At 37.5% G+C, this 22,468-nt stretch overlaps 1 protein-coding gene across 2 annotated transcripts in view; it reads right to left on the minus strand.

Annotated features, from left to right (window-relative positions):
• PTPRN2 (protein tyrosine phosphatase receptor type N2) overlaps positions 1 to 22,468 on the minus strand; it is a 1,540,336-nt gene that overhangs the window by 1,327,844 nt on the left and 190,024 nt on the right. For both annotated transcript variants that reach the window (XM_007504686.3, XM_056800889.1), the window contains exon 2: positions 22,268 to 22,318. In XM_007504686.3, the coding sequence (XP_007504748.1) occupies positions 22,268 to 22,318 (51 nt within the window). The remainder of the gene's footprint in view (positions 1 to 22,267; positions 22,319 to 22,468) is intronic.

Here is a 22,468-nt window from a genome sequence, read left to right on the forward strand (position 1 = left end):
AAATTAATTTACTTATTCAATGCCATACCTATCAAACTACCAAAAATTAGAATTAGAAGAAATAATAACAAAATTCATCTGGAAGAAAAAAAAATCAAGAATATCAAGGGAACTAATGAAAAGAATGTAAAGGATGGTGGCCTAGGAGTACCAAATCTTAAACTTAAATTTATAAAGCAGTGGTCATCAAAACAATCTGGTACTGGCTAAGAGATAGAAGGGTGGATCAATGGAATAGACTTGGGGTAAATAACCTCAGCCATCTTGCGTTCAATAAACCCAAAGACCCCCACTTTGGAATAAGAACCTACAATTTGACAAAAACTGTTGGGGAAATTGGAAAACAGTATAGTAAAAATTAGGTTTAGATCAAATATCTCACAACCTATACCAAGATAAGCACAAATGGGCATATGATTTAAACATAAAGATTGATATAAGTAAGTTAGGTAAACATAGAATACCTGTTAGATCTATGGAAAAGGAAAGAATTGAAGACCAAACAAGATATAGAGAACATTATAAGATGTAAAATGAATACTTTTGACTATAATAAATTTAATTTTTATACAAACAAAACCAATGCAACCAAAATTAGAAGAGAAGCAACAAAATAAGGAAAACTTTGTAACAAAATTCTCTGACAAAGGTCTAATTTCTCAGATATACAAAGAACTATGTCAAATGTATAAGAAATCAAATCATGACAAATGGCCAAGGGATATGAATAGGAAGTTTTCAGATGAAGACATCAAAACTATCAATGACCATATGAAAAAATGTTCTAGATCCCTCCTCACTGGAGAAATGCAAATCAAAACTACTCTGAGGTACCCCCTTACACCTAATAGAGTGGCCACCATGACAGTAAAAGAAAATAAATGTTGGAGGGGAGGTGGCAAAATTGAGACACTAATGCATTTCTGTTGGAGTTGTGAATTGATGCAACTATTCTGGAAGGAGTGTAATTGGGATTTGCTCCCCAGGGACTCACTCTCCCAGCACCTCACCTTTACTTATGTATGTTACCTAAACTAACAAAGGAAAGATATAAGTTTTATGTAGCCCCTCCTCTCTCTCTTTTCTCCTTATCACTGCTGGGAAAGCTGGCTTTATGCCAGGCAGCAGAATCTACACACGTGGTTTTACTTTTTGTTAGACAATTGGGTTTGACCTATTTCTTTTAGTTTATTTTCTTCTACTTCAAAAGATTATTAATAAATCTTATAAAACATATTATTTGAAATTATTGGATATGAATTTAAATCTTACAAAAGCAATTTGGAATTATGCCCAAAAGGCTTTAAAAGAATGCATGTCCTTTGACCCAGCCATACCACTACTGGTGTTTGTATCCCAAAAAGATTTTTTTTGAATGGGAAAGTTTCTGTTTGTACAAAAATACTTACAGCTACACTTTTTGTGGTGGCAAAAAATTGACAACTGAGGAGTTGTCCCTTGATTGTGGAATGACTAAACAAATTGTGGTATATGGTGGTAATAGAATACTCTTGTGCTATAAGAAATAATGAACTGCTTGATTTCTATAAGAACTGGAAAGACCTACATGAACTGATGTAGAGTGAAATGATTGAAACCAGGAAATTATTATACACAGAAACTGAAACATTGTGGCACAATAAGAAACTATTGTCTTTGCTACTAATAGCAATGCAATGATCTAGGACAACTTTGAGGGACTTATGAGAAAGAATAATATATTCACATCTAGAGAAAAAACCTTGGGAGTAGAAATCCAGAAGAAAACATGATTTATCACTTGTTTATATGGGTATATGATTTGGGGTTTTGGTTTTAAAAGATTGCTCTTTTACAAAAACTAGTAATATGGAAATGGGTTCAAGTGATAATATATATGTATAAACCCAGTAAAATTGCTTGTCAAATTGCATGTCAACTGACATGACAGGAGGGAGGGGGGAAGTAAGAGGGGAGGGAAATGACAAGAATCATGTAACCAAGGGAAATTTTCTTAAATAAAATTATATTAAATTAAAATTGTTTTAATGAACATAAAGCAAACAAAGCACATACTTGTCCCCAGATATCTAGGTCCTCCTCAAAAATCTTCAGTAACTCAGAACTCCATTCTTTTAGCTTTTTGGTAAATCAGTAACCTTTTCAAACCTATCATAGGATCATAGCTTTAGAGTTTTAATTGGCCTTAAATACATTACAATCCAACTCTCTTATTTAACAGATAAGGAAATTCAATCCTAAAGAAATTAAATGACTTGCCTAAGATCACAATTCTAATATGTGGTCCTTTTATTTTAAATCTAGGGCTCTTCCTATTATACCCTGTTGCCAGTATAGTTTGAATCATATTAAAAAATCCAGAACACACAAATAATAAATGCGAAAATGACTGGAAAAAGCAGTACCACATCAGCTTCTTGTCTTCTCCCCTTGCCAAATTAGATTTCCAGAGACTATATTCAGCTTTCTCTCTAAATTTAGTGAGCAGGTGTTCTCTGCAGTCAGCAAACCACCAGAGGGCAGTACGTACATCAGTCCAGTATTTAGCTGGTTCCAGCAAAGGTTTATTTAACAGAAGAGAGTCTAACAAATGGAAAACCAACATAATTGAAACATTTCTATAGTGAGCAGGGTACAGACTGTAAGTTGACTATGTATTAGCTATTTTAATGTGCACTGCTGACCTCTCCCTCATTCATAATTTATTTGCAATCTCCATGACAACTGGATACAGGGACAGTGGGTGGAGGTGGAGAAGAGAAGATGAAGGGATGTTGCCTAGCTCTCTCTGAAGCAGTTGCTTAATTAAATACAAAAATACACTTTCCCCCAGACATGTGATTCCTAAGAAGGCCATATTTGTAAGCTCAGAAAAAAATCTTCCTAGATTAATTTGAAATAAATTACTTAAAAGTATGGCAATAGTTCCAGAAAGAAATCAGGAATCGTTTCACCCATCTCACACACCAAGGAAAAGAAGCTAAATTAAAATACTGGGTTTTTAAAAGGCATTATTAGATAATAAATATCTTTTACACCAACATTTATTCACATAAAGGCAAAAGGTGGGAGAGGCGTGAATGCATGTATATGTTTACTGGCAAAAATTTATACAGAACTGAGATAAACACCAATTCTGAATTCCCTCTGAAATTTAATCTATTTTTCCTCTAGACCTAATACAATTATACTGATTCATTCAATTTCCTGAGAATTCTCTGCAATGACATGGGACTTGTTTTCCAAATCTTGGACAATTGCAGATTATCTTTAGAACAAGTGAGGCACCAAGAGTTTGTTTGTATTTGCTCTAGTCCATAAAGTAAGTAAAGGTAAAAGTGGAAAAGTGGCTTCAGAATGAAGTCTTCTTGCTTCAAAACAGTGCCTATTCCCAGACTACCCTGTCTTCCAGAGAATCGAAGACTGCCACCTATTTATAGTCAACCATTAATCACAGCACACACTGAACAGAAAATAGAGAGGTGCAATACCAGCTCTAGGGACTCTATATTTAGCATCTCTTCATTCATCAAAATGCTGATTAAACTATCAGACTCAATGGGAAAGAGAATGCAATGGACACTTTACCTCCTAGAAAGCATTACTAAAAATGGGAATACTTGGACATACAAATCAAAAAATTTTAAACTTCCCCCAAAGAAAGATATGTTTGCAATATATATTTTCACACATTTTTTTAAATGAATTCAGAGAATTTCAGAAATGTTAGAGCCCTTACAGATCACCTGGTCTACATCCTTCATTTTACAGATGCAGAGAAGAAATATGATTTACCCCACGTCATCCAGAGCCATGATCAAAAGCCAGGTGTCCCAAAACTTCCCTGTAGAGGATCCTTTTTCATTTTAGTCATCCTAGTACAACTTAAATAATTTTAATTTACAGGAAACTCCACTATTCCTTATGGCTTCTAAATTAAAAGCTTTAATTAATGGGTAACAAAATCCAATGTCTAGGGACAAGAATTTTTTAATGTTCCAATAGATTGGATCACAGTTATATAATCATCATCAAATAGAAAGTGAGGCTGTCCAATGCATGAGACACTAGGAATTCAAGAAAGTATATAAGACAAAGTCCCTGACCACACATAGAAAGGGAGACAGAACACATATCTATATAAAAAGATAAGTACACCAAGAAGTGGCAATCATGAAAGTGCTTGGGGCAATAAGTGCTCTCATACTTCAGAAGGGAAGATAATCACTGTTTTCAAGTATTTGGGCTGTAGACCCTTGCATGGACCATGAATAGATGCTCGGGAAGGAAAGAGAATAGAGGGCATTTCAGACAATAGGAGTCTGTCTTCAAGAATGTGAAGGGCTATCCTGAGGAAACATTAGCTTTGATGAGTTTAGTTTTAGAGGGAAGAAATTGAATCAATGGGTGAAAGTTGCAGAGACAAATTAATGTTGATGTTAGGAAAAATCTTTCTAAAACTTAGAGCTGTCCAAAAAAGCTATCGGCTAATTCTGGAAGTTATGGTTTTCTCCTTACCCAAGGACTTCAGATAAAGGTAATATGGTAAGAACCAGAGAATTTAAGAAGTGGAAGGGATCTAATCCATGTGCAGACACACATAAGCTCCGTGATTCTTGGCAGCCATTTAACATCAGCCAGCTTCAGGTTCCTCATCTATAAAATGAGGATAATAATAGCATCTATGCCACAAGACTATTTTGAAGATCAAGTGGGAAAGAGGTAGGTAGGTAAGTAAATAGGTAGACAGAAAGACAAATTAGGCAGAGTGATAGATACATATATAAGGAGAAACAGATCTATTCAAAGTGTTTTGAACATCTTAAGTCCTATATAAATGCTAGGAACCAGCCAGCTTTGCTTGAAGAAATCCACTGAAGTAGAATCCAATACCTCCTAAGGCAGAGCATTGGACTTTTAAATAGCTGTAATTTTTAGTATACTTTAAGGAACATAGATTTGGAGAGTTGGGCAAGACCTTACATATCTTCTTGTCCTGTGTTCTGATCCAAAAATGTTTAATGGCTTGCTCAGAATCCCAAAGTATCAAAGGAAGGATTTGAATTCCTGTCTACCTAATTCCACAACTCCTAGATCATACCACTGAGGTTCCTTCCAACTGTAAAATTCTCTGATTCTATCCAGCATGAAGAAATGCCCAGAGTCAAGGGTAAACACAATACATTCAGACTTCACAGAGTAGAAAATTGTTTTGGGTAGCTGGATAATGTCAGAAGAGTTTGGAAAGTATCACCCTGGAGAAAATTTAATTCCAAACAAATTTGGATTTTATCTAACAATTTAGAAAAGCTGCTTCTCTGTTTTTCAACACACCATTAACTGGGGTCTTTTGGTGCTCTAACCAGGCAGCAATACATTGTCCAGACTGAATTTGGGAAAGATTACATTTATGGAGACCCATTTGGAAGCTTACATAGTAAACAGATAGTGATGGTGATGACAACAATAATAATATTAACAATAACAACTATCATTTAATGTTTCCAAGACAATTTATACATGTTATCTAAACGAACCTCACAATAATAGTACTAAGTGTTATTGTTATCCCATTTTACTGTTTTTGACATCGAGATTGAGAGAAAATAAGTGACTTTGATAGAGTAAAACAGCCATAAAGCATCTGAATGAAAATTTGATCACAGATATTTTAGACAACGTTTCTTCTATCAACTAAAGCATATAGTTACAGCTAAGTAAGCAGAGACTACACTAGAGTGATACCTTTAGGATATAAGAGGAATGGTGGTGAGAGACAACTGATATTGTTGGTCTGCTAATGTTCCTTCTAAATCGCAGGTGATATTTATCTCAAAATCCACTGTAGCAGCTTTATGGTACTTAAAATCTCTTTACAAAGAGACAGATGGGCCAGCAATGCTAAATGGAATAGATCTTTATTGTGTGTTAAGTTTTAACTAAGGATACAGTCATGCACTCTTACTCAGTCATTTGACACCATAGCCTCACACAGTGTTAATTTAATTTATATCCCCAGTATTTAGCACCATGCTTGGCATAGAGTAATTTTTTATTAAATGCTTTTCATTTGTTCATTAACTTCCTAAGGGGCTTAGTTTGAGGGCTCATAGGACCAGAGATTTAAAGCTTGAAGAGACCCTTAGAGACTACCAAGCCTAACCATTTTTATTTACAGATAAGGAAAGTGAGGCAATAAAGGAGCTCAAGCACTTTGTCCAAGGGAATCCATCTATCAAGTGATTAAGGCAAGATTTGAGCTCAGATCTTCCTAAGTCCAAACTCCATGCTTTATCCACTTCCTCACTTTACAGATGAGGAAAGTGAAGTTGAGAGAAGATAAATTTCTTGTTCAGGGTTATACAACTAATAAGTGGTAGAAACAGGATTTAAATTCAGGTCTTCTCTCTAAGGTGATGTCCCTGATATCACCTATCTGCATCCTCTTAGTTGGATATTAGCTCCTTGAACCAAGTACTGGGTTTATTTTTCTTTGTATCTTTAGCACCTAGCACAGGTCATCGCATAGATGAGGAGCATGTAATAAATGTATATTGGGATGGATTGGATTAGACTACAAAGAAATCTTTTTGTGCCTTATTTCCAATGTTCTAATGACTTAACCAAACCCAACTTTTTTAGTTATTGAGTTGAAAGCATGAAAGCTTACAGAAAGTTGAATGTGATCAAGAAGAACCTTTGACTATTACTTGACATGTCACATTCCACAGCTCATGACTGGCAACCTGAAGGACGACAGTTCCTGTCATTAGCAAAATATTAAAACAGACACATTCCAGCTTAACATCTATGGTTTCTTTGAACTTCCATCCTCAGGCATTCTATTGCCCTACATCTCCTTAGCCTGCCACTCTTATGCAAAGTACAACCCCTCCACCACCCAAAAACTGACTCTTTCCATACTTAACTAACTTGTCCTTCATATGATTCCCTCAGGACCCAAGTTGCTAGCTAGTCAGTCTCATCAACTCATTAATAAGATTGGTCTGTTTTCAGTTAATCTACTACATCAGATTTTCATAATTTTTGTTATGAATGTAATTTCCAATGTAGATTTCACTGCAGGTTTTCAAATGAGTTTTTCCTTCCAATTTTGGCCTGAATTTAATGTTTGCTTCACATGCACAGGATACAAAAATAATTTGTTCAGATTTTCCATTAAATCAAGGCACACATTGAAGTTTAATGAAAGTCAGGGATGCATGCAGGGGAGGATTGTATAGAAATGTGTTAACTTGATGCCCTTTGCATAATCAGTTCTTGAGAAAAAGATCCAGTGGCAACAAACATGCTCTAAAAATGTATAACGTCACTCTCCAAGAACCAAAGGACAAAGGGCTGGAAGGGAACTTAAGGATCACCTGGCCAAATCTCCAATATTTAACAGATGAGTAAACTTAGTTCTCTCAGGGTTGTTGAGATAACTACATGAGATTATTTGTGGAAAAAGGTACTTAGCATAGTAACTAGCATATAGCAGATATTCCTACTTTTATTCCCACCCCCCAAGTGGCAGAACTAGGTCTCTAATCCAGTTCTCATAGCTCCCTTGAGTGATCTTTTGACTATTCTATGCTACTTTGCTCACTTACTAAATGACACCACTAGTGTACCTTATTTGAATACAAAATACAGAACATATTTGTGGAAAGTCCATGATTTCCTAATTAAAACTATAAATGAATGGAAAAAGAAGTAGAATTAAAAAGAAGAAGAAATAAGCAAGAGGAAAGGGTAAGAGGTAAAATGAAGAGAGTTGTAATGGGGAGAAACAAATGGAAATGGAGAAAAAACAAAAGAATGACAAAGAGAAAAGAGTATAAAGAAATAAAAGAGAACATAGAAATTAAAGAGAGATAATGGGAGAGGAATAAGAGAAACATGAAAAGGCAGTTTAATGAGTTCTATTGGGATGAAAGATGAATGACAGTTTTTCTTATATATTCCAACAAGTTCACTAAAAACAAGACTGACTCTTCTAAACTATTAGAGATAGAGAATACCTGGGGCTCAATCTGTCTCCAAGCACTCTCATATCTCAATATCTTCTTGGTGCATGTCTTTTATTAATCTGAATCAGCTTTACTAGATCTAGCATCATTAATGTAAAGACCCAAAATTATATATTTCTCCTGTTAATGTAATATATTAAGCTCTCTAGTTACATTCTATTTTCTTTTAAGTTTTACTCATTGAAAATTGGGAATGGAAACAGAATCCACAGTTCCACTGGGTTTCTATAATGAACTACATTTCATACTGAAATCAGCATATGTACAAAAACACTGATTTAGTTTTCCATGGCAATTGGAAAGGAGAATCTGAAATTCTGAATGTAGAATTTCTCTGGGACATGTCTTTGGCTTTTTTTACTTTTCTCTAACTTCATTTGTATAGTGAAGAGGACAATAGGAACAAGATAGCCTTCATTTCCCCAGACTCCACATAGCTCCCATGGGAAATTAGTGGGATAATTTCTGAAAAAAATATCCAGATTTCTAATAAGGGGCTTAATAGCAACTATCACCAAATCTGACCAGTTTATCTATGCAATCTAGATGTTCCATTTTACTATCTGTGTGACTTTGGGCAAAGTCATTTAACTTCAGTTATTCTTTAGTTTGCTTACTATCAATTAATGTCCCTTTCCTCTCTCACCCCCTCTTAAGATAGATACACACACACACACACAAGACAGTTGTAGGCAAAAATAAATTTCTCTCCTCTAATTCCATCTTGCTCACTTTTTGAAGTCCTTAAAGTAGGATTTGAAAGACTAAGAAAATTGATTTTACTACATGTTGAGTAAGGAAATAAGCCTTTATTAAGTGTTTAATATACGCCAGATATTTGTTGAATATGGGGAATGTAAAGAAAGACAAAAACAGTTCCTATCCTCTATTAGATTATTATACCTCTGCTGTGGGTCTGCTATTCCTAAATTTTAACTTATAGTCCAGAAATCCAAATTCCAGACATCTTCTTAGCCAACTGTTTCCTCTTCAGAACTCTCTCCCCTCATATTTAAAATAGAAGGGGACTGAACTAAATGTTTTTTTTAAGCTTCCACAATTATCTAAATTCTTTGATCCACATTAAGGATACTTTATAATATATGCATAGGAAAGGCATCAAAAGTGACCACAAGACCTCCTTTCCTCACTATCACCATGTGGTAATTCATTATCCCTTCCCATTCTGATAGCAACTTCATGGAATCTTTCCTTCAACCCCCATTCAGGACCCCCCTTTTCACCTGTTGCCAAGGCAGGACATTTTGTGGTAATAGTACCAATGGAGACAATAAAGAGAAAAGAGAAATATAAAGTGAAGGCTAGTACTCTTTCACCCACTGCTATAGACTGCCCTAATCCATATCACTCTTCCATGACTATCACCTAGACCTCTCTACATTGAGGGAAGGGGGGAAACCTGTAGACAGAGAGTCTACATGTCAGAGAATTGCTCATCTATGATTGAACTCACCAAAGTAGCACGTTAAATCTCTGTAATTCTCTTTATCTGACCTCTTCATGATTGGTTGCACTGTATAGGATCAGTTTACCCAGCACATAGCACAGTGCCTGGCATATAATAGGCATTTGATGAGAGTTTGTTGACTGGATGAATAAACTGAAACATTTTTTAAATAATTCAATTTTCTTTGTCTTTCCAAGTATGAAACAGTGCTAGTCCTAACCACCTTGGGGCATTTCAGATGATTCTATGCTTCTGAAAAGGGCTGATTTCCTAAGTTGTAGTTAGATGTACAACTTGCCTTTCCAGGTCTAGAACAAGAAAAAAAGCTGTTTATTAAACTTGGCATGGCATGCTGGAGAGCCCACTACATCATAACAAGCCACTGACTGTCCTAATCTGAGAACTGAAAAAGAATTAAATATTCCTGATTTCTTCCAAAGTTCAGCTCAAATATCATCATCTATACAAGGACTATTCCAATCCCCCAAACCTGTTACTTTACCCCTCCCCCAGCAAGTTACTTTATATATTTTACCTAGGCTTTTCACAAATTTTTTGCTCCTCTGAAATAAAAGCTTCTTGAGGGAAGACCCTGTTTCTTTTATGTTTTTGTCTCCCTAGCAACCAACACAGGACCAGATATGTAATTGGTCCTTAAACACTATCCTGAAAATGTCAACCCATTCCTCACCCATCAGATGGGAAACTGTTATCACAGTCCTCAAAATAAAACCTTTCAGACATATGTTTTATACTCATCCAGTTCAGGGTTCTAGATATTTAATAATACAAAGGCTAGTGCCTCTGATTCCCTTAGTTCTTGGGCATCTATTCATGGCAAGCAGTTAATCATTTAAAAACATTGACAGAATTCAGTTTGGAGCTTTCATTCCCACACCCCATAAGTAAATATAATTTGATCCTCACCCTAAAGTGACCAAAAGCAGCACTACTCAACAAGGCAACCACTGAGTAGGATGCAGACAACTTCCTTCTGGCTCTGTTAAATATGAAATAAATCTGTGGGACAGTTTGGTTTTTTTTTTTGGTTTCCTAACTGTCATCTGGTTTGGACTAAGAGAAAACAATAGAATGTGGACCTAAAAGGCAGAACACCTAGTTCTGGTTTTTTAATTATTATTTGAGGACAATTATCTTATCTGGCCTGTTTCCCCTGGAATAAAAATAAAAGGGTAATTATTTTATGAGCTGAATTTACCTTGAACACAAAAACATGTATATCAATATATTCCCACATACAACTTAGCACCTGGACAAGTGCTTTTGGAGAAAGGGATGGATTTGTGGGAAAAAAAAAGGGAAGAGAAAGCTTTTAGGAAGCAGGTATTTGTTCTTTGCCTGCTTAAGTAGGAGATGGGTAAAGATTCCAAGATACTCAGACCAAGATGTATGAAGGACGTACTACTAAATATTTAGAGGTAATGGAAAGTAATGGATAGAAATTGATAGTCTCTGAAGTTTAAAGATCTGGGATTCATTCCTAGCTCTCACTCATTTCAGATGTTTGACCCTGGGCAAGTAAACTAACCTCTCAATAAGAATTCCAGGTGTCTATATGAGAATATGCAGAAGGCTTTGAAATGTAATATGTAAAAGGAATTCCTTTTCCCAGTTATCCTTCCACCATCAAAATCAGAGAGGAAGGGAAGGAGGGAGGGAGGAAAGGAGGGAGGGAGGGAGGAAAGGAGGGAGGGAGGAAGGGAAGGAGGGAAGGAGGGAAGGAGGGAAGGAGGGAAGGAGGGAAGGAGGGAAGGAGGGAAGGAGGGAAGGAGGGAAGGAGGGAAGGAGGGAAGGAGGGAAGGAGGGAAGGAGGGAAGGAGGGAAGGAGGGAAGGAAGGAAGGAAGGAAGGAAGGAAGGAAGGAAGGAAGGAAGGAAGGAAGGAAGGAAGGAAGGAAGGAAGGAAGGAAGGAAGGAAGGAAGGAAGGAAGGAAGGAAGGAAGGAAGGAAGGGTGGGTTTTAATGGAGTAACCTGGTGGAGCACCATTATAAGGAAAGAGGAATCCTTCTGTTGGTGTCAGCATTTATTTGCTCAAGGTGCAGTTTTCTAATTGTGTGGTTAGTGAACAATCCTTCCCTTATATATATTTCTGTAGGTCTCTGTCTCTGTAGGATTCTGAGTCTGTGACTATCTATGTCCTTGTCTTCCTGTGTCTAATGTTTTCTATTTTTCTAGCTGACTCTCCTTATGTCCAATTGAGTCCCCATTTGTCTCACTATCTCACAGTCTTCCTCTCTGTTTCTATCTCCTTCTGCTTGTACTCTGCCCCCCCATAAGAGAGGAAATAAGTCACTTTGAAAGAATACTACCATCATGTAAGCATGCCAAATCAGCTAAATGACTATGGGTGCCTTCATTTTTTTCTGGTTTGATGATCTTAAGTCTAGTAAGTCATTTAGAATAGTATATCAGTGGATAGAAGTCACATCTACAATATATAGATAACTTTGTCAATTTTATAAGAAAATGAGCCATTCCCCATGTAATAGATGGTCAAAAGATAAGAACAGAGAGTTTTTGGATAAAGTCAAAGTTTCATATATATATATACAAAAAATGCTCTAAATCATTACTGATTAAAGAAATGCAAATCAAAACAACTCAGATATCATTTCACATCTATTAGATTGGCTAAAATATAAAAGGGCAAAATAATTGGAAAGGATGCAGAAAAATGGAGACACTAATACACTGTTGGTAGAATTGTAAATTTATCCCACCATGCCCAGAAAATTATAAAACATATAAAACTATGTATACCCTTAGACTCAGGAATACAAAAAGTTTGGTCTGTTTCCCAAGAAAAGAGGAAAAAGGAAAAAATCCTTTATGTTCTAAAATATTTATAGCAGTTCTCCTTGTGGTAACTGTAAAAATGGAGATTTGAACCCCAGAGTTCAATCCCCAGAAGTCCTTGGCACTTCCCAGAATGCCCTATAATCTCACCTGAGATACCCACATGGGCTGAGAACAAAATGGGTATTTAAACTGACTGTACTGCCTACTTGGTCTCTCTGTTTCCACTTCTAAGCACACATATCTCTAGAGGTAGTAAGTGAAATTGAATGGGTTTACCAGCCCTAGGCTTTTCTTATTTTGTACTTATTTATCCTTGATTTCTAATAATCTTTAATAAACCTCTAAAATATAATACTTTTAGTAGAGAAACTAAATTAACTGTTACATAACAAGGAATTAGAAAGTGGGGGGATGCCCATAAATTGGGGAATGCCTGAACTAGTTGTGGCATATGATTGTGATGTGCCAGGAGGATAGATAATCAGGTTGATTTTTTTTAAAATATGGAAAGACCCCACTGAAATTGTGAGAAGTGAAATAAGTAGAACCAAGAAAACATTATAAACAGCTATAGAACTATTGTTTGAAGAATAATTTGTGCATGTCGAACTTCAGAGAAAGAACTGATAAATAGAAACATGAAAGAAATAGTTTACATGTCCTTTTTTTTTAATTCAAGTGATACCTTCTCTGGTGTGGGGAGGAACAGGAGGGAGATACCTGGGATTTGAGACATGTTCAACAAACAGATAATTTTTTAATAAAGCATCTATTCCCTGGGATACCTTAAGGAACTTTTGGTTCAGTGGACAAGTGGAAGCCAAGGAGTAGATGAGGTTGAGGCATATGAGGAGAATCTCCAGTTGGTGACTGCTGGTAAATGCTGAGACCAGTGAAGACGACCTCCCAGCTAAATCAAATCATTCCCTTCTCTGGATTCTTTGTAACCCAAAGGCTGATTCTGAAATAATTACATGAATCCCAAGAGGAACTGTGTTCAAGAAAACACATTAAACATGCAAGGGCCACAAATGAATTCAACACTACCACTTGAATAATCTAGAAGGAACAATACACAGAAAAAGGTATTGGAGAAAGCTGAATATTGAATCACAAAAGCACATTCCTCCTTTTTTTTTTCCAATTCATTTAAATTCAACAAGCATTTAACAAGCCTCCATGTTATATGAAACACTGTTAACAGTTGCTAGGTAGAAATATTCAACAAATACAACAATGGCATCATGCATGTAGTAATAATAACAAGGTATCTTTATTCTCTTTCAATCTTGTATCTCTCCACATTCATATAGTAGGCATTTAAAGACTTGTGGCTTGGTTGACTGACAATCAATCCCTTATCTCTACTCACATAGCTACTAATCACCTCCAAGCTAAACTATTGCCAAAGACTCCCAATTGTACATCCAATTTCAATTCTCTCCTTTCCCCAATATATCTTCCACACAATGACCAAAATATTCTTCCTAAAACACAAAGCTGATAGGACTCTAGAACTTTCAGTGGATGCCTCTTGCCTCAGATAAAATTCAAACTTCTCATTTTGGTATTTAAAATTATTCACAATCTATCTCTAGCTTTCCTTCCCAGGTTTACTTCACAGTGCTCTCCTTCACACACTTTAAGTTCAACTAAGATGATTGATTTACTATTCTCTGACTTCCCATCACCCATCTATAGGACTCTGAAGAAGTTTGGAAAGCCTAGAGCACAATCCCTGTTCACCTCTGCCCCTTAGAATGACCAGTTTCCATCAAAGCACAATTTATTTTCTGATAGAAGCCCTTTCTGAGCCCCTTGGGTATGAACATTTCCTTTCTTTTTTTTAAATGCTTACCTTCTTAGAATCAATACTATGTATTGGTTCCAAGACAGAAGAGTGATAAAGGCTAGTCAATGGGGGTTAAGTAACTTGCTCAGGGTCACAAAGAGAGGAAATGTCTGAGGTCACATTTGAACCCAGAACCTCACATCTCTGGACCTGACTCTCAATCACTGAGCCATCCAATTGCCCCCCCCATTTCCTCCTTCTTCCTAAAATTATCACATATCTACTTTTCAATTTCCCAAATCGAACATGAACTCCTTGTTTCAGTTTTGTATTCCCAGGCCCTACCATATAGTAAACACTAAATAAATACTTTTTGGGAGTGGACTAGATTTCCCTTAAAGGGTGACTATTGAAATTAAAATCACAATATTAAATAAAGACAAACTCTATAATAATGCATCTTTTATACTACTGTGATTTCAATCTTCTTAACAATTAACTACTGCTAATGAGCAAAGGTTTCCATGGGCAAGCCTATAGCAAATGGTATTTTAGAAGCCAATTTAAAGAAACTACCTTTGGAATAATCATAGTTTCCTCCATGTAATTAATCCCTCATTGCCTCAAGTCATGCCATTCTCTGTGATGAATACTTAGCCATCTAAAAGGTGTAGATGTTAATAATACTCCTCATTTCTCCCCTAGCCCTGTGATGGATAGCGATTACAGAAAAGTTACTGCAAACAGTTTCACACTCTAAGTCAGAAGACTTATGATTATAAAATATTGTTCCAAATACCCTTTACTCAGGGAAGTCACCCAGCTAACCTAATTAAACTCTACTCCAGGCCAGTTTATTTCACAGAAACTTCCAGAATTCATTCATCAGAGTTTTAATTTGGGTTCTGCAGCATAATCCTGGAGAAAACATATCTCTCTGGTCTCCCACCTTTGGTCTCCTACTAATAGGACTTGCATTGGGGTGTATGGAGTGCTCAGGGAGGGGTAGTATCTCTGGTATGGAGGGCTTGTCGTACCCTTCTAGGGCAGCTCTCCAGCCTCTGACCCCCACCTGACACCCAGCTCTCACTTGTGGCTCCCAGTAGCTGCTAGCATGCGGCAGCGGCCACACCCCGGGCAACGGCTTAGACAGGCTGGCCAAACCTTGTGAGGGTAGCCATCGGGTAGTCGTGGACCCCTGGTGAACTAGGGCTTTGCTCACCTAGCATGTGAAGACTGCTTCATCTGAACAAACAGAAGAAACCAATAAGAAGGTTCAACGGCTGAGAGGGCGACGCAGCGAAGCACTGTGGAGTGCTTAGGGCATGTTGGAGCACAAAAGACAACACGGCCATCCAATGCAGCTGAGGAAGTCTCCAGATGTAACGACTTTTTGTGCCACTGGACCCAGGCTTCCAACGCCGAGAGAGTGGGACTGTCTCTGTGCATCGACTTTTCCATTTAAATCTTCATGCACAAGTGTCTTTGTGCACAAAAACACACAAAGACAATAGTCATCCTCCATTACCGAGAGACAACTACTATATATATACTATACTATACTATAATAGGACTGCATTGTTGTTCCATTAGAAAAGGTAACATTTATTCATTAAGCTGTCATTTTATTTAGTGGAGTTTGGAAAAGCCCAAAATCTAATCCTTTCATCAAGATCTCTAAGAAATCTGTGTTGACCCCTTTGTCATTCATGGGATACATATAATACTGAGTTTATCAGGAAGTCTGTATCATCAGAGCTAAAAACAACTTAGGTTAGAATTCAGGCTCCATTATGCTCCATTATTACCTGTGCATCCTTGGACAAGGGACTTAATCTGACTGGGCTTCAGTTTCCCTATGTGTAAATTTAAGAATTTAATAATATGGCTTCTAAGACCCCTTTCTATTCTAAATCTAGGATCTTTTTATAGAACAGAAGACATGATGGATAGACAAAGAAAAGCAGAGGATAGATAGAAAGATAGATAAAAAATGTTTTTGACATACATGCATATGTATATTTATTAACACCTAGATGAAGCTAAAGGGCTAGATATCAAGAGAGAAAGAAAGATCTGGCTCTTTACACTCTTCTAAATACTACACGTGTCTGTGTGTCTGCACACATGTGCCTAAAAGCTACATATAGAGACAGACGAGACAGACGAGACAGACGAGACAGACGAGACAGACGAGACAGACGAGACAGACGAGACAGACGAGACAGACAAGACACAGAGATATCCAGCTCTTTTAATGGCCTGGGCACTATTATTTAAATGCATGAACATGAGAGCTAGATAGGATGGGCAAGTAGGAGACAAAGGAAGGAGAGAGAGGAAAGATGATGCAAGAGAGAGGGAGGGAGGAAGGGAGAGGGAGAGGGAGAGAAGAATACAGAGACAGAGATATCCAGCTCTTATAATGGCTTGGGCACTACATTTACATACATGAACATGAGAGCTAGATGCGGTGGGGAAGTAGGAGACAAATGAAGGAGAGAGGAGATAGATGATGAAAGAGAGAGGGAGAAAGGAAGGGAGAGGGAGAGAAAGGGGGGAGGAGAGAGGGAGGAGAGAGAGAGAGGGAGAAGAGAGAGAGAGAGAGAGAGAGAGAAGAGAGAGAGAGAGAGAAGAGAGAGAAGAGAGAGAAGAGAGAGAAGAGAGAGAAGAGAGAGAAGAGAGAGAAGAGAGAGAAGAGAGAGAAGAGAGAGAAGAGAGAGAATGAAGCTATCACTTTAGCCTCCCTATACTAAGATACTACACTTGCAATGCACACAGGGATGAGGTAGGTAAATGGGGCTATCTTGATTATAAGCTTAAGGATTGGCTATTGGGTTTCTCAAAGATATGCTTAATGTTGTGACAGATTATAGCAGACAAGGGAAATGATCTCTGTTAGCTGCTGTCAGCCAAACCCCAACAGGACTCACAGTCTAACTTGGTCATAACCAGATTACAGACCTGAGATGACAGTGTCTATTTCTTTAGTGTCTTAGTTTAGTTTCTGGTATAACACTGAGACATTGGTACTTAAGGGTTTACTTGAGTTTTTATGAAGATGGTAATCTTAAAGCACTGATTCAATTAGTCTTAATAAGTCGACATGCAGTAAGTTTAAATGAATGCCAATGAGGCTTGTCTTAATGAAACCATGAACCTGCCTCTATAGTTAATTATTTGTGGGAGCTGTTTCACTGAGTCATCTGCAGTCATGGGGAATAATGCAATACTTTGAGGCTTTCACTTAGTAGGAAAATGGGCACTGACTACATTCTAAGATCATAGCAACATACCTAGAAACATTTCCTAGCTGAAAATGTGAATATATACATATTCATATTTATAATAGCATATGCAGTAAATAAGATGAAAAATAACAAAGATGTTGCTGCAGATGATCTGAAAAACTAAGGAATAGAAAAACAGAACAGTGTTGATGATGCTCACTAGAGGGAGGGGGTGGGGTGGCACAATAATCCTAAAGAAGGAAACACTGTCCATCACTTTTTAAAATTCGGGCAGCAAGTATAGACTTATCTGGTTGCAGATTTATTCCCTATTTCTCTTATGTTTCAGGTGATATTAGAATGCTTCTCATTCTCAAAGAATACAAGGAGAAACCTAGTGAGCAAGATGAGACTGATTGAGAGTGAGGGAGGAAAGAGAGGCTAACCAAGAAGGAGAGAAATGCAAAATGGTAGCTTTTGGAAGGCAGTGCTTTTTCATCTGTGTCTTTCTAAGTTTAACATCGATTGAGCAAGCTTTTAATCAATGTTGGTTGAATTGCAAGGATGACACACAGGACTTAAATGATGCTACATTCAAACCTTCAAGGTAGAGTTAAGAGTAAGCCCAACCCCCAGGAAAGTTAAACATTGTCAAATACTAACTTAGAGGATTGGGGTGAAAACAATAAGGATAAGGGATGGAAAGTTATTTAAAGAATCCAATGGCCCAAAAATCTATGTCAAAGGCAAGTGAGTTTCCTAGATGACCTGTGTTTCTTTGTGGTTTTTGAGGGAAGATCTTTATCCATTAGCTATGTTTGAATGTTCATTCCTCTAATTTTCCAGATCCATGAAATAATTAAAATTTATCCAACTTGGGTCTATATGCCTCAAACCCAGGCCTGGACTGAACTGTCCAGTCTTCAGCAGTCATGGCACACCTTCAGTCCCATTAAAGACAGTAGATATTTCTATTTTATTATTCCCACGTCAGTGAGGCAGAGTACAATTTTCCAAGACCAGTTTTGTTGCTTTGTAGTCCTAAAATAGTGCTAAGAATAATTCTAAGCACTCTGTTTCCCCAAATCAGGAATGTGAATGTATTTACATGGAAATTGCTTTTCCTTTCCAAGGTATTCGAAGCTTTCATCTTAATCTAATATACTATAATTCCAAAGTAGAAAGGCAAAGAGAGGTGATAGGCAAAGGTAGATTGCAGGGTTCTTTTCTATTCTTGATGCTAAGCATGCAACAAATCAAACAAACACACACACACACACACACACACACACACACATTCCTAGCTTCTTAATAATCAATCTTTGCTGTATCTGAGTATAACAGACAATGGAAAAAATGCTTCAATACAAGAATTGATTGCTAATTTACAAACATACAGGGGAATTAGATTTGATTACCAGAAAAAAAGCAGTTTATGTTATAGAAAAATCTTAAGAATAAAGAAAAACAAACTAGAAGTACCTTCTGCCTTTGAAAGGATTTAAGATGTGTGGCTGCTGCTGGAAAATTTAGCCCAGCCTCCAGTTAGAGGCAGACAAATATATCCACCTGGAGATATGTTTTCTTCATGGAGCCTGAGCTCTCTTGGACCAGAGAGAAAGAAGTTAAAAAAAAAAAAGCAATTTACCAAAATGGCAGCAAAGGCAGTATGGTGCATTAGTAAATGTTAGATTTGGAGTCAGATGACCTGGGTTCAGTTTCTGATTTAGCTACTCCTATTTGTGTACTTTTGCACAAACTCCCTTCAGTTTTATTAACTATAAAATGAAAGAATTGGTCTAGAGCCATGATGGCAAACCTATGGCATGCCTGTGGGAGAGGGCTGCTCTCTTCCCCATCTCTGTTGTGCCTGAGAACATTTTTCACATCACCCATCCCTCTGCTCAGTAGCCCCATGGGAGCACTTCTTCCCTCCCCTGTTTGTGTAAGGGGGTGGCTCACATGTGGCATGAGGGTACAGTTTGGGCACTCAGTCTCTAAAAGGTTCACCATCACTGGTCTAGAGGATCCCAATTCCTCCCATTTCTAAATCTATTATCTTATATTATTCATAATTATAGTTAACATGCAGCCAAATATATTTAGCTAGATTCATGATTTAAGACCAGAAAGTATGAATGAGTGGGCTGATGAGTTAAACTTGAAGCTGGAAGCTCAGGTCAGTTCAATTCAACAATCAATGGTTCAATATTTTTTTACTCTATGCACTGTGCACTGTGATAGGCACTAGAGATAAAAGATTAAACAGATCTTACCCTGAAGGGACTCATATTTTACAGAATGGATTTCAAATTCTACCTCTCACAGCTCACTAGTTGTGCGACCACACAGAAAATCATTAATCTCTCTGTACCTCAGTTTCCTTACCTTTAAGTTATATATATAAATATCTGGGATACCTCCCATATAACAGTCAGCCTAGAGAATTGAAAGTGATCTGGCCTCAGACTCAAGAGGACATATGTCCAAGCCCTACCACAGACCAACTTAAACCCTCTGGGCAAGTCATTTAAACCATTCAGGACCCAAAACAACTCTTTAAAGACCTTAAGTTATTTGTTGGTGGTATGCCAGTAGATTAACATCCAGCTTCCCAAAAGAAAACAATGTACAGGAAGCACTTTTAAGTCTAATCTGCATTATTAACATTTTCTCCTTCACTCTCTTAAATCTAGATGATCAAGAAAGCAATAAATTGATTACTCACAATGAAAATTTAACAATCAGCTCTCTTAATCTCACATAGACACATATACTAACACAAGTGTGTACACAGACACACACCCTGTCCTAGTACAGTCTCCAACACATCTTTTGTTCATTTACTCTAATAAAAACCACAGCTTTAAACTAAATACAAAAGAAAAACCTCTCACATGGTGTCTGGAAGCTCAAATGAAATAATGCATTTAAAGTGTTCCTACAAACCTTAAAGCATATGAATGTTAGCTATTGCGATTGTTATTTTCAATTCACCATCTTGCAAACTCACCAGAAAAAGAATTTTTGATGTGGTTATGTTCTAACCCAGGTCACCATCTGTTAAAATTATGGGGGAAAAAAACTCCTCTTGAAAATAAGCCCTAAAATGGTCATTAATTTTTATTTCTAGGTTTTCTTCCCAGCCACTGACCCCATTTCCCTTGTTATTTATTCAGCTTCCAGGCCATCAGCAACCAAAGAGAGTTCATTCCTTCTTTAAAGATGTACAATCTCTAATAATCATCTCTAGGAATGATGACCTCATGACTGCCTGGAATCTCTTTTCCTTGATGAGACCTTTCTCAGAAGGATGCCTGAGATAAAAGTAAAGCAAACCTCATTTTTAAGGAGAAGGAGAGAGGGAGAGAGAGGGAGAGAGAGGGACAGAGAGGGACAGAGAGGGACAGAGAGGGACAGAGAGGGACAGAGAGGGACAGAGAGGGACAGAGAGGGACAGAGAGGGACAGAGAGGGACAGAGAGGGACAGAGAGAAAGGTCCACTCGGATAATCAAATCATCCTCCATCTGCTGAAGGAAGGACTTAATTTGCAGGTGTTTCAGAAGGACCAGTCTAGCTGGCATGTCAGCTAGCCATTAAGAACAGTCTGGGAGGAAGGAGGAAGTTTGTTAGAGCAGCCAAATGATCCTCAACCACAAACAGGAGGCTTTTGTTCTCCCTCCACCCATGTTTACCTAAGGAAAAGATCCATGCCATTACTCCTGATTCCGGCTCCAATCAAGTGGAAATCCAACATATTCTCTAATTGAGAAAATATTAAAGAAGAAAGAGACTTTGGAGATCAAGAACAATCTTCTCGTTTTTTAGGTAGGAAAAATAAAGCTCAGAGAGAGGAAGGGATACAGTCAGTCAGTGGCCAAAAGCAGGGTTTGAACCCAACTTTTGGGCTCCAAAATTCTTTCTACTGTTAAAACAGAAGTGAAGAGACCTACAGCTAGTTAAGAGAGAAGAGAGAACTACTCAGTGCTCCTCCTCATCCCTGAATCCTACATGTGCCAGATGTAAAAAGCATCTACCCAATATGGCTTTCTATAAATGAAAGTCTGACAGAAAGGACTCCTTCTGGAGAGTGGCAGTGGTCAGTCAGTTCATCCTCATTTTTAAAAGGAAGCTGTCCCAGTCTCTACAATCACCATAACTAACAGGCATGCTTCTCTGTCATATTTCTGCAAAGGCAACAGGATAAAGGACTGATTCCTTTCTTTACTTGTCAGTGTAAATAAAGGGTTGTGTTGACACAGTCCAGTACAATAAGATATTGTGTGCAGGGCACTCCAGCTACTCCTGCAATCTACATTTCATCTGCCACATTAGTAGACTTTGATCTCTACCTCCTCATGCAGAGTGCCACGTCTGCTGCTTTGTTTAATAGAAGGGGGTGGGAGAGAAGAAGGGAGGAATAACTTGCAGACAGCTGGAGGGTGCAAAAATGTAGTGAAATGAAACCAAACTGTTTAAGGAGTGAACAAAAAAAACTAATGGCAAAAGCTCAGAGGAAACATATATTCCATCCAGATTATTTCTCTTTTTATGCCAAAGAATCCATCTTAGGTGGCTCTACCAGTTCTTACTCCAAAGGCCTTTAAAGAGCAGCTTGAAATTGCTGACAGGTTATACTGCAGGGTGTTTTTATTAAGAGAACATTTTTCATTTCAATTGATCCTCCATCTTCCCTTCCCTGCAACTGCATCCACGCAAGGTTCTGCTCTTTCTGATTTCTCTGGCAATATTGCACACTATCAAAATTATGCCAAGAATTTCCACCTAAGTATCTGGCCCAAAGAATTAGAAGACCCACCCCCATGTCCCCTTGCTCCTCTTCCAACATTAGTAGTACTGCTCTCAAGTTAGCAGGATTTACATGCAGGAGCAGAAATTGGTTAGTGAAAGACTCCCTACTTACCATTTATACAGATTTCAAATGGTCTGCAAAGGTCAGCCTCAAACAAACAGCCTGTTGAGAACAAGAAAGATAAAGGTGGATTAGTACCAGAAAGAGGATCATCAAAATACAGGTTTCTCTGGGCATTAATGATCCAACTTGAAACAGATGTTTGGTTCCCTGTAAGTGTGATAAACAACAGGGGAGAAATATTAAACATCC

This window comes from Monodelphis domestica, chromosome 5, assembly GCF_027887165.1.
Source record: "Monodelphis domestica isolate mMonDom1 chromosome 5, mMonDom1.pri, whole genome shotgun sequence".
Lineage (NCBI taxonomy): Eukaryota > Metazoa > Chordata > Mammalia > Didelphimorphia > Didelphidae > Monodelphis > Monodelphis domestica.